General features: G+C 55.3%; 1 protein-coding gene across 4 annotated transcripts in view; it reads left to right on the top strand.

The window, feature by feature from the left end:
- TMEM131 (transmembrane protein 131) overlaps positions 1–12,635 on the top strand; it is a 90,649-nt gene that overhangs the window by 66,840 nt on the left and 11,174 nt on the right. For all 4 annotated transcript variants that reach the window (XM_029083210.2, XM_029083209.2, XM_029083211.2 and 1 more), the window contains 7 exons: positions 220–356; positions 948–1,090; positions 1,585–1,771; positions 2,255–2,440; positions 5,425–5,583; positions 6,356–6,921; positions 11,657–11,838. In XM_029083210.2, coding sequence (XP_028939043.1) covers positions 220–356; positions 948–1,090; positions 1,585–1,771; positions 2,255–2,440; positions 5,425–5,583; positions 6,356–6,921; positions 11,657–11,838 — 1,560 coding nt within the window. The remainder of the gene's footprint in view (positions 1–219; positions 357–947; positions 1,091–1,584; positions 1,772–2,254; positions 2,441–5,424; positions 5,584–6,355; positions 6,922–11,656; positions 11,839–12,635) is intronic.

The raw sequence follows: 12,635 nt of genomic DNA, 5'->3' as shown, positions 1-12,635 counted from the left end.
GATTCCAAACATTATAAAGTTGCCTCTCTTGGGGGAACATCAGCATGTCCCGATAGCCATTTAAACGTTTGATTAACCTTAAGCGCACAAAGGTAAACTAGAAATGATTTTTTCCCCTACAAAACACTGTTGAAGCCTTTGCCATTTCACCCTGCTTTCGCCAAAGTGATTTTTCTCATTTTCTCTCCCCCCCCCCCCCCCCAAATTCAACCACTGCAGAGTACACCTGGATTTTCGCCAAGTCTCTCTCGACACTCAGTTTTGCGTGTGGTTTTAAAACCGGGGGAAAAGAAGGCTGTCAAAGTAAAGTTTACTCCACTTCTCAACAAGACCGTTTCTTCCCTAATCATCATCAGGTACGTCTGTGCCGATTTGACCCACAGTGTAAGCAGAGGGTGATGCGCGAGGAGTCACTAAATCTGTTCAGACCTGCAGATTAGGAAGCAGGTCACAGATTCACTTTTTTCTTTTTAACAGTTAGTTAAAGCCTTTGTTAATCATACACTCCGCTGTCTACTTCTTCTGTTTCCTTGCCTGTCTCCCCCTTCTAGACTGTGAGCCCGTTTACGGGTAGGGATTGCTCTGTCTGTTGCCGAACTGTACTTTCCAAGCGCTCAGTACAGTGCTCCGCACAGAGTAAGCGCTCAGTAAATACGATGGAATGAATGAATAAGGCATTCATTATTTCTACCATTTGGGTCGACTCAGTTCCCTTTATGTATGTTGCATTTGAAACCAATCAGGATCTTCCTAATCCCCCCGGGACCTCTGCACATTAAATTCATATAGTCCAGATGAGAGCGTATAAAGCCTGAATTTGCTCCTTTGACTTCTGTGCATCTGTTTTCTCCTTCCCGACACGTGCGGCTCAGCTCCGATATTTGTGAAAAGCGGAACGGGGCGGGGGACGGCATCTGAGTTGATGGAATGTCTCGTTTTTTGCCTAGAAATAACTTGACCGTGATGGATGTCCTCATGGTGCAGGGGCAAGGAGCGACCGAGAGCCTGAGGGTAGCCGGCAAGCCCCCGGGGCCGGGAAGCCCTCTGCGGTTCAAGATCACGGAAGCGTTATTGAAGGATTGTTCAGACAGTGAGTACTGGGGGGGAGACTTGGCTGGCTCGACTCCAAGTCGGTCCCTACTGGGTTCCGCCCTACGCGACGGTTCGTCAGGCGGCCTCAATATTCCGTTCTCATCTCTGTAAGTTTGGGAAAGATTCTAAAGAGATGGATGTCCCGTGCTCCGAACCCCCGTCGACCTCTCTAGTTGAAAGGTGGCTTCCCTCCCTAGGTCTGTGTCAGAGTCCCCAAGGCCAGCTTGAGAAAACCTAGATCTTCCCAACGCCCCGAGACGCAGAAGCAGCGTCAGTAGCCTTCGTGGTTCAGTAAATTGGTATTTATTGGGCGCTTACCACGTGCGGAGCGTCATGCTAAGCGTGTGGGAGAGTACCGTACGACGGAGGCACGTAGACGCGTTCCCTGCCCACAAGGGGCTTCTAGTCTAGGGGATAAGTAAAGGGTTCAGTTACGGGGGGGTGAGGCCTGGGGTCTGAGCCGTCGTCCTAATACTCTATCTAAATGTTTAGAACTAAAATTGAGAGAGCCAAATTTCACCTTGAAAAGAACGTTTAAAGTGGAGAACGTTGGGCAGCTTCCAGTAACCGTCAAGTCTATTGAAATCAGTGGATACACCTGCGAAGGATATGGATTTAAAGTGGCCAACTGTCAAGAATTTGCCCTAGATGCCAGTGCCTCAAAAGAGATTGTCATCTTGTAAGTAATTTGGGTGCATTCGCCTCCCCGAGGTTGCATGTCTCCAACCCCTTTCCCTGATGGTCAGTACCGTTTCACCACCTTCGTCCGAGCTGAACGTCGGGCGCTTCCTCTCTCTCTTCAAGTCCTAGAAAAAATTGAGATTAGCATCCAGAATCTGTGCAGAATCTAGCGAACGGCTTTCGGGATCCTCGGGAAGACACCTCGGTCTGTAAGAGTCGTGGATCGCCCGTCTCGCTTCCGAATTCTAGTTTCCGAATTGGGACCGACAGCCAGCTGCATCGACGGACCCGTCGGCGGCCGAGCGTTATCTCTGCTCCAGATTTCACCTCGCCGACATCGTTCCGGGCCTTAACGATGTCTGCCCTTTTTCGAACCCACCCAGCTTTCCATTACATTTTGTTTCGAGGAGTCCGATCGCTTCCTTGCGAAAAGACCCGGGGAGTTTCCCTTTCTGTACTGGTGTTTGTTTCGGGCTTCCAGGTTTACACCGGACTTCACTGCCTCCAGAGTCATCCGCGAACTCAAGTTCATCACAGCAGGCGGCTCCGAATTCCTCTTCGTTCTGAACGCTTCCCTTCCGTATCATATGTTAGCGACCTGTGCGGAAGCCCTGCCCAGACCCAACTGGGAGTTGGCGTTGTACATAATCATCTCAGGGATGATGAGGTATGTTTCGTACTCTTAGTAGTAACGACGGTAGGAGTAACGGTGGTGTCCAAGTGCTCCCTCTGCGCCAGGCACCGTTCTGAGCGCCGGGGTGGATCCAAGCAAATGATAATGTCGGTATCTGTTAAGCGCTTACTGTGCGCAGAGCACCGTTCTGAGCGCTGGGGGAGATGCAGGGGAGTCAGGTTGTCCCAGTGAGGCTCACAGTCCTTACCCCCCATTTTACAGATGAGGGAACTGAGGTTCAGAGAGGTTAAGTGACCTGCCCACAGTCGCACAGCTGACAAGTGGCAGAGCGGGGATTCCAACCAGCGACCTCTGACTCCCGAACCCGGGGCTCGTTCCGCTGAGCCACGCTGTGGAGTCGGACATGGTCCCTGTCCCACGTGGGGCTCGCAGTCTCAATCCCCATTTTACAGCTGAGGTAACTGAGGCCCAGAGGAAGGGAAGTGACTTACCCAAGGCCTCCTAGACCAGTGGAGGGGCCGGGATTAGAACCCATGACCGCCTGCCTCCCGGGCCCGTGCTCTCTCCACCACGCCATGCTGCTTCAGCACATCCAAAAGTAATCATTATCGGGTTCTTCTGAAACCTTCTCTGGCTCGTGCAGAGGGGACCCGGTCGCCAGTCCGTACTTCACTCTGCTGGTCGGATCATTTTTCCACGAAAACCTCCAGGACGCGTCACCCCGCTTCTCAAAACACCCCAGCGGTCGCCCATCCCCGCCTCCGCGTCAGACGAAAGCTCTTCGCCGTTGGCTTTAAAGCAGTCCACCACCTTGCCCCCTCCTACCTCCGTACTCTCCTCCACTAGTGCTAACTTTCTCCCTGTGCCTCGGTCTCACCTGTCTCACCGCCGACCCCCGGCCCGCGGTCCTGCCTCTGCCCTGAAACACCTTCCCTCCTCGATCCAAAAGACAGTTACTCTCCCCCGTTTCGAAGCCTTTTATCGAAGGCACATCTCCTCCCCGTAGCCTTTCCTCTCCTCCTGCTCCCTTCTGCGTCACCCTGCCTTGCTCCCTTTATTCCCCCCCCCCCCCCAACCCCACAGCCCCCGTATCTGTCGTTTATTTATTTGTGTTGATGTCGATCTCCCCCCTTTCAGACTGTAAGCTCGCTGTGGACGGGGACCGCGTCTGTTTATTTTTGCAGCGCCCTCTTCCAAGCGCTTAGAACAGCGCTCTGCACTTAAGTGCTCGATAAATAAGATCGAATGAAGGAGATGTCGAGCGCTTACTGGGTGCAGAGCCCTGGGTTAAACGCCTGGGAGACCTCTGCAGCACCGCAGAGCCGGTAAACACACTGCCTGCCCGTAAGGAGCTTCCAGTCTAGAGGTGGGGGACCGACACTAATATGAATAAATAAAAGGAAGATTACGAACACGAGTGGTGATGATGGTATTTGTTAAGCGTTTGCTACGTGCCAAGCGCTCTTCTAAGCAGTGGGGCAGACGCAAGGTTAGTTTGTCCCACGTGGGGCTCACGGTCGTAACCCCCATTTTACAGATGAGATCACTGAGGCACAGAGTGGATATCCACGCACCCAAGCGCCTCACTGCAGCGGGGGCGGGAGGGGAACGTGCTAGGCTTGTGTCTCGAGCTCTCCTAGTTGCTGGGGTAGCTACACGTTCATCAGGTCAGACACGGTCCCTGTCTCACATGGAACTCTGAGCAGGAGGGAGAGTTCCCATTTTACAGTTTAGGAAACCGAGGCACAGAGAAGTTAAGTGATTTGCCCGAGGTCGCACAGCAGCCAGCCGGCGGAGCCGGGATTAGAACCCAGCTTCGCTGATTCCCAGACCCGTGTTCCCTCCACCGAGCTGTGCTGAAAAGCTTATGAGGAGGGAAAAACACCATCTCCTTGAAAGAGATCACCATCTCCCTTCCTCCTCTCTCGCCCCGCTCCAGTCTATTCTTCACTCCGCCCCCCGGCTCGTCTTCCCGCAGAAACGCTCCGGGCACGTCACTCCCCTTCTTAAAAACCTCCAGTGGTCGCCTGCCGACCTCCGCTCCGAACAGAAACTCCTCACTCTAGGCTTCGAGGCTCTCCGTCGCCTCGCCCCTTCCCACCTCTCCTCCCTCCTCTCTTTCCCCCGCCCGCCCCGCACGCTCCGCGCCTCCGCCGCCCGCCTCCTCGCCGGCCCTCGGCCTCGCCCGTCCCGCCGTCGACCCCCGGGCCGCGTCCCCCCCGCGGTCCCGGAACGCCCTCCCTCCTCACCTCCGCCAGGCTCATTCTCTTCCCCTCTTCAAAACCCTACTTAAGACTCACCTCCTCCGAGAGGCCTTCCCAGGCTGAGCTCCTCTTCTCCCTCTACTCCCTCTACCGCCCCCCTTCACCTCCCCTCAGCTAAGCCCTGTTCCCCTCCCTTTCCCTCCGCTCCTCCCGCTCTCCCTTCCCCTCCCCTCGGCACCGTACTCGTCCGCTCGACTGCGTATGTTTCCGTTACCCTATTTATTTTGTTAATGAATTATACATCGCCTCGATTCTATTTAGTCGCCGTCGGTTTTTACGAGATGTTCTTCCCCTCGACTCTGTTTATCGCCGCCGTTCTCGTCCGTCCGTCTCCCCCGATCAGACCGTGAGCCCGTCGGACGGCAGGGACCGTGTCTATCTGTTGCCGACTTGTTCGTTCCGAGCGCTCAGTACGGTGCTCTGCACATAGTAAGCGCTCAATAAATACTATTGAAGGAATGAAAAGAAGAAGAATCTCAAGCAGGAAGAATTGCTTCATCACCTCTAATATTATGAGTGGCTTCTTTATCCTTTTATCCTTTAAGCTTTGTATTTTCTACTCCAGATCGTCCCCCTTTCCCTGCCCCCCCCCCCCCCAAAAAAAAACCCCGCTACATGGACATTTGACTTTTTCTTTTAAAGTACCAGTAGACTGGCTTGCAATCAAGAAAAAAATGCCTTTTAAGTGATTTAAGTGGTCAGTTCCAACGCCCCGCAGACAAATGATGATTTTCTCACTTGCGTCCCTGACAGCGTGCTGTTTCTCTTGGTGATCGGCTCTGCGTATTTGGAGGCTCAAGGAATTTGGGAGCCATTTCGGAGGCGCCTGTCCTACGAGGCGGCAAACCCTCCTTTCGACGTGGGGAGACCGTTTGATCTCAGGAGAATCGTTGGTATTTCATCCGACACAAAGTAAGTATATACAGCCTTGTGGCCATCCGAGGCTTTCCTTGAGGAAGATACGCGTTTTCATTTTGGTTTTCCTCCTAGGAAACGTTAAGTAAACCGCAAGGAGGTAGCAGGGCAGTCCCCTCATTTGTGTTTTCAGAGTAGGGGAACGTGCGGAAGAAGTGTCCTCCGAAGGGCTCCGCTGTGGTAATGCGGACGCGCAGGATAGTATCGCGTATTTAACTCAGAATTTGCAAACGCTCAGACAGAAAGATCCCCACTTCAAATGGGGCTAGTATCGGAGGGGAGTTTGCCAGTAATCGATGGTAAACGGTTACGGTATAAAGCGCTCACTGGGAACCAAAACCCTGGGGTAGGGATGCGTTAATCAGGGTGGACACGGTCCCTGCCCCGCATGGGGATCACAGTCTAAGCAGGAGGGCGTAGGATTGAATCCCCATTTTGTTCGTATTTATCGAGCGCTTACTGTGCGCAGAGCGCTGCGCTGGGAGAGTACAATATAACAACAGTCCGTTTTATAGGTTAGGAAACGGGCACAGAGAAGAGAAGCGACTTGCCCAAGGTCACGCAACAGGCAAGTGGCAGAGCCGGGATTAGAACCCGGGTCCTCCGCCTCCCGGGCCCTCGCTCCTTCCGCCAGGCCCCGCTGCTTCGCGGAGAGCGGGGGTCTTTTTAAAAGTTAGGCCTGCCTGCGTCGTGTTCGTGAAGCGATTCGACTCTGGCACCTGCAGCGAGTGAAGCGGGAGCACTGAGTCGGCATCTGTGTCGCTTTCAGCTTGAACCCCCCGGGATCCGAGCCCAGCCCCGGCTCCGGGCGAGGGATCTGCGGGGCGGGAGTCTCCTCGGGCCGATCCGCGCCGGGAGGCCACCGGCAGTGCAACCCGGCAACGCACCCGCACGGCGGCAGGAGCTCGGCCGAGGCGGAACCCGCCAGGTCCAGAGCCAACGCCGGCGCCGCCGGCAGGGTCTCCTCTCAGGCGTCCTCCGGCAGAGCCGGGGCCCAGGGCCCGGACCCCAGCCCGGCCCCCCAGAGCCACCCAGCCGGCAGAAGATCCAAAGGAGCCAAGCAGAGTCAAGCGCACGCTCCGGTCCCGCCGGAACACGTCCAGGCTCCGCACCCGGGGCCTCTGCTCCAAGAGGCCCAGGTGGAACATTCTTCGGCCCCCTCAGCGCCCGGGAGCCAGGCCCACCACGAATGCCCCGTCGGTGCCCGGCACAACTCTGAGGACTCGGATTTCAACCGCATTAAGGAGGCCATGGACAAAGACTATCATCACCCCGAGCCCCCAGCCCTCGAAGTGTTTACAGAGCAACCCCCGTCTCCGGTGTCCAAAAACAAAGGTAATCCCGAGCCGTGACCGGGTGGAATTTAGGAAGCCGGCACGGCGGCGTTCGGGGCGATCGCCTCTGTCTCTGAAGCCGCGAGAGGTAGCGGGAGCGGGCGGGGGGCTGGTCAAGGCCGGGGGGGGGGGGCGGGGAGAGGAAGGCGGGAAATCCCAACTTCCAGCCCAAGTAATGTAGAGCGTTAAGCGCGGACTGCCCGTTCTTCGGCCTGGAGGTCCTAAAGTCGGCAAGAGCCCCGCGGGGGAAGGGCAGACTGAGGGTTTTAGGCAGAAGGATCCAATTCTGGAACACTCGGGTGTCTCCAGAATTGTACGGGAGGGCTCGACGGAACTGGGAAGGTGGGCGGATTCAGCGGGTCGGACTTCCTGAAGTCGAGGGCTCTTGCGAAGGACTTCGAAGCAGGAGAACGCGTTGGGAAGAGCGGAAGCTGAGGAGGAGTTGAAGAGAGGGACAGCTGGTAGCCACCTCTGAAGGCCGAGGTCTGGTGTTCAACCTCAGGGAGAAGTTTTTAAGAGAATCCGTGGATGGGAGGAGGGGAGCGAGTTGCCCCGTTCTGTATCTCGGGTGACTCGAGCAGTTGTCAAAGTGGAAGAGGGAAAGGAAACCAATGGAGACGCTGTGGGAGTTTGAGCAGGATTTGGTGAGACGGGGATGAGGGCGGCCGCCATACTGTGGATTCTCTGCTATCGAGGAGGAACAGCGGGATGCGCCGCAGAAATCTGGGAGGTAAACGAGAGAAGCTTGCGTAGTTGCGTGCCGACGGGGCCTGACGGCGTGCGGTCAGGTAGCGGGAAGGTTGCGAAGATGAGATGGAGGAAAGACGGTATGGAGTTTAAAGTGAACCATTAAGAGTTTAAGTTCCTTTAAGGCAGGGGGAGACTCCAGGCTAAGCCGCGGAGCCGGAAGCCCTTTTTCCTGCCCTGAGCTTCTCTGGCCTCGGCGTTTAATCGGCGGCCGGGGCGGAAGGGGTGTCTGCCCTTTTCGGTTGCCCCGGCGAGACCGTCTCCCCCGAACCCTGCAGCGGAGATGGCTGGGATTGTACCTTCCGGGCAGGGGATCCTTAAAATGAACGTCGTGCTCAAGTCGTCAGTGCCCGTAAGGCTGGCACCAGGAATAAAGCTCCGAGGTGGAGGCTGCAGCATCCTTTTGGCAAGTCGGCAGCCTTCTCCCCTTCTCCCTCCTGACTGTCAAGAGGAGGATCAGCTGCTCCCAGTGACGTAGAAGCGGCACGGCGTAGCGGGTAGAGCACGGGCCTGGGAGTCAGAAGACGGCGGATTCTAATCCCCGCTCCACCACTTGCCCGCTGTGTGACCTTGGGCAGGTCACTTCTCTGCGCCTCAGTTCCCTCATCCGGAAAGGTGGGGACGGAAACCGTGAGCCCCGCGTGAGACGGGGGCTGTGGCCCGCCCGATTTGCTTGTATCCGCCCCGGTGCTTGGTACAGAGCCCGGCGCGTAATAAAGCGCTTAGCCAGTACCATTATTATTATCCAGCGAGGGCACCGGCAGCATCTTCTGATACCGAACCCGTCGGCAGGGCCCCGGAGGGAGTGGGTGGGAGGAGCGTAAGCCGGGCCCCCAGAGGGAGTTGGGGGGGGGGGGGTGGGTCTTCTGGGTTTATGGCATTAAGACGCCGCAGTGCCAGAGAAGGGTGTCGTCATCCTACGCTCTCCAGGGCTCCTGACACCCAAGAAGGAACCTGAAGCCACGTGGTCTAACGGAAAGAACGTGGGCCTGGGAGTCAGAGGACCTGGGTTCTAATCCCGGATCTGCCGAAAGCCTGCTGTGGGACCGTGGGCGAGCCACCTCACTTATCTGATAATAATAACGTCGGTATCTGTTAAGCGCTTACTGTGTGCCGAGCACTGTTCGAAGCGCTGGGGTAGACCCAGGGGAATCGGGTCGTCCCACGTGGGGCTCACAGTCTTCATCCTCATTTTCCAGATGAGGGAACTGAGGCACAGAGAAGCGAAGTGACTCGCCCCCCGTCACACAGCCGACGAGTGGCAGAGCCGGGATTCGAACTCATGACCTCCGACTCCAAAGCCCGGGCTCTTTCCACTGAGCCACGCTGCTTCTCCATCTATGCCTCAGTTCTCCTGTTCTCCCTCCTACCTAGACCGTGAGCCCCACGTGGGTGAGGGGTTTGTTATGCGCTCACTATATGCCGAGCACTGTACTAAGCGCCGGGGAGGACACCAGCAAATCGGGTGGACACAGCGCCTGTCCCATATGGAGCTCAGAGTCTCAATCCCCATTTTCCAGTTGAGGGGACTGAGGCCCAGGGAAGTGAAGTGACTGGTCCAGAATCACACAGCAGACACATGGCCGGCCCGGGATTAGAACCCAGGTCCCTCTGAGACTCCCAGGCCCGTGCTCTTATCCACTAGGAGAAGCAGACGAGGGCGTCTTGGGCTTCGACCGTCGGGAGTGTAGCGGACTGTCAGATGCAGAGTGGAGGGTGTGAGCAAGAGGTCGCGGTGAGAGAGTCGAGAATGTGGCACGCCGAAGAGGTTGGGTTGAGAGGGGTGAAGCGTGCGAGCTGAGATGGCGACGCGGAGGAGTGAGCATCGGGAGCGGGGCGAGCCGACGGAGTGCCGTAAAACCGATGGTCTGGAGTTGCTGCTGAACGAGGAGAGGAATAGACAACGGTTAGAGGGTTTGAGACCCGAGGAGGAGTGCGCAAAATCGATCCGGGCGGCTGGGCTGGCGGTGGGCGGAAGGGGCCCGGTGGCCTGCGAGGAGGCTGATGGAATGGTAGAGTTGGGAAATGGCAAGTCCTTGGACCGGCGTGGTGGCCGTATGGATGGAGAGAAAGAGGCCGGCGCCCGAGGTGTGAATCCTGGCCGGTTCGGTGACTAAAACGAGAAATGAGATGGGAGTAGGGCCAAGCACCTATCCTGGCACTAGTGTTGCTCGTGGGAAAGATAGAGGCTCCGGTTCCGTCGGGGACAACCCACGTATACGCCAGTTATCCGTGGTTTCTGTGTCGCTTTACCACCTACTATTCCAGCATTTTCTGCCTAAAGTTATTTACCCTGGGAGCAGTGAGTTCTGACAGATTGGGCTAACGGCTCAGCCGAGGACGTAGAGCGTTTCGAGGCCTAGTTGTACTTAACATTACCTTTTCTCTAGCGTATCGGCTAGTTGCCGCAGCCGGACTTTACTGGAGAGCGTAAATTCCAAGTCCTGAGGTGGAGCCACGTAGAATACCGGGATTTGTAAATACTACCCAAGGAAACGGTCTGGGACTGTGCCCATTCAGCATTTTATTTGTGCAGAACATTGGGAAAAATACACACCATTCCGAGCGCCTTGGTCCTCGAGCGTTGACTGCGTGCAGAGCGCTGTATCTAGCGCTTGAGAGAATGCAGTATAACAGAGTCGGTAGGCATTCCCTGCCCACAGTAAGCTTGCAGTCTCAATAATGCAAAAAAAAAAAATAGGGACATATACGCGAGCGCTGTGGGGCCGAGGGAGGGGTGAATAAAGAGCGCAAATCTAAACGCAAGGGCGACAGAGACGGGAATGGGAGGAGGGGAGATGAAAGCTTAGCCAGGGAAGGCCTCTTGGAGGAGATGAGCTTTTAATAAGGTTTTGAGGGGGGAGAGAGCGATAGTCTGTCAGATATGAAGAGGGGAGGGTACTCCTGGCCAGAGGCAGGACGTGGACGAGAGTTTGCTGGCAGGGTAGACAAGATCGAGGTACAGGGAGGAGGTTGGAATTAGAGGAGCCAAGTGTGCAGGCTGGGTTATAGTAGAGCAGCGAGGTGAGGTAGGAGGGGGCAAGGTGAGAGTGCTTTAAAGCCCATAGTGATGCGTTTCTGGTCGATGCAGGGCGACCGCCGGAGGGGCTTGAGGAGTGGGGAGGCGTGGCCCGAATTGGCTCTGTAGAAGAAAGGATCTGGGCAGCAGAGTGAAGTGTGGACTGGAGAGCGGAGAGACAGGAGGCAGGGAGGTCAGCGAGGAGGCTGACCGAGCAACCAAGGTGGGAGAGGATAAGCGCTTGGATCAGCATGTAGGAGTCTGGTTGGAGAGGAAGGGGCTGGTCTTTGCGATGAGAAGGTCGAACCGGCAGGATTGAGTGACAGACTGAATATGTGGGAGGCGAGTCGGGGATAATGCCAGAGTTACAGGCTTGGGAGGCAGGGGGATGATGGCATCGGCTCTAGTGATGGGAAAGTCACAGGGAGAACAGGGTTTGGGCGGAAAGATAAGGAGCTCTGGTTTGGGCACGTGGAGTTAGGTATCGGCGGACGTCCCAACCGAATCTTGGCGTTTACTGGATATCAGCAAGCCTTCACTTGAAGCCGTTAAGGCGGTTCACGGAAACCTCCAGTAAAAGCCTTTTAGTCGTTTATCGGGTTCAGGCTGAATGGTATGCAGTTTTGACTTTATGTGTGGAACGTTTCCTGTTTTAAAATAGGTTTAAGAACACAATCTACACAGGTCTCTTAGGGAAGGGCCTAGCAAATCCTAATTCTCCTACGGCCAAGATCTCATCCCGAAGTCGATGTTCTGTATTCCCCAGCTAAGTTTTTTTTTTTTTTTTTTTTTTTTTTTTTTTAAAGCAGCTCCACCCTTCAGAAAAATGGGAAATGTCCTAGGTGGGTGGGTAGTTTCTGGACCAAAACTCTACAGGTCCTTTGGAAGACTTTGGCTAGAGGGGACTGCCATATCTCTCCGGTCCTGAAATAAGGCTGCTCACCATCTGGAATCGCTTTTTGCTCCGCAGGGAAAGGGAAACCACTTCCACGCAAGGGCAGAGTCCAGAAGAAACAGGAGGAGAAGGAAAAGGAGAAGAGAGTAAAGGGAAAACCTCAGGAGGACGAATCGAAAGACCCGTTGGCTGATGATGACAGTTCTTCAACCACCACAGAAACCTCAAATCCTGATACAGAACCACTTCTGAAAGAGGTAGAAAGCAATACCGGGGTCTTGGCTCTGTGCTAAGCACCCCACCGGACTTGTGCAAGGGGGTCTACTAAGCGCTTGGGAGAGCACATCAGATGTCGTAGGCACAATCCCGATCCTCAAGGCGGTTCCCTTATCCAGGATAATCGTGGAACTTGCAGACAGGAGGGAAGAGGGTTATTTGCCCGAGTTGATGCTTAAGTAATAGAATGTAAAGTTAAGCACCCAATTTCTGTGGGATATTGTAAGTGCTGAAATGCCGGAGAGGCAGTTTGGGAGGATTAGAAGCCAATTGCGGAAGGTCCCCTTTAGGAGATGTAATTTCAGAAGGACTTTGAATAGGGAAAGGGCTATGTCCTGTCAAATTTGAAGGGGGAGGGAGTCTCGGGAAGGAGAGCTGGGGGTGAGCAGAGGCCAGCCGTGGGAGAGATGAGAGAGTAGGTGAATGAGCTTGGCGTGAAGAAACGAAAAGCGCGAGCTGAGGTTTGGCGGGGAAAAGAAGGTATATGTAGAAGGGAAAGAGCCGATGGGTGTTTTAAAGCCAGTCGTTAGAAGTTTCTCCCCGACACGGAAAGGAATGGGGAGCCCCCTGCGGGTTTTGAGGAGTGGGGGAGGAGCATCATCGCAGAAAAATGGTCCGGGCAACAGAGTGAAGTATAGCGTGGTGAGGGAAACCGGTGAGAGGCCGATCTGGCCCAGCGTGCTGGTTATTTGGATGGAGACGAAGGAGTGGATCCTGGAAAGTCTGTGGAGGAAGAACCAAAGTAACTTGGTGACAAACCACATTTGAGGGGAAGAAT

Source organism: Ornithorhynchus anatinus, chromosome 18 (assembly GCF_004115215.2).
Source record: "Ornithorhynchus anatinus isolate Pmale09 chromosome 18, mOrnAna1.pri.v4, whole genome shotgun sequence".
NCBI lineage: Eukaryota > Metazoa > Chordata > Mammalia > Monotremata > Ornithorhynchidae > Ornithorhynchus > Ornithorhynchus anatinus.
The sequence above is the reverse complement of the archived record's forward strand: the minus strand, read 5'-3'. Positions and strand labels throughout refer to the sequence as shown.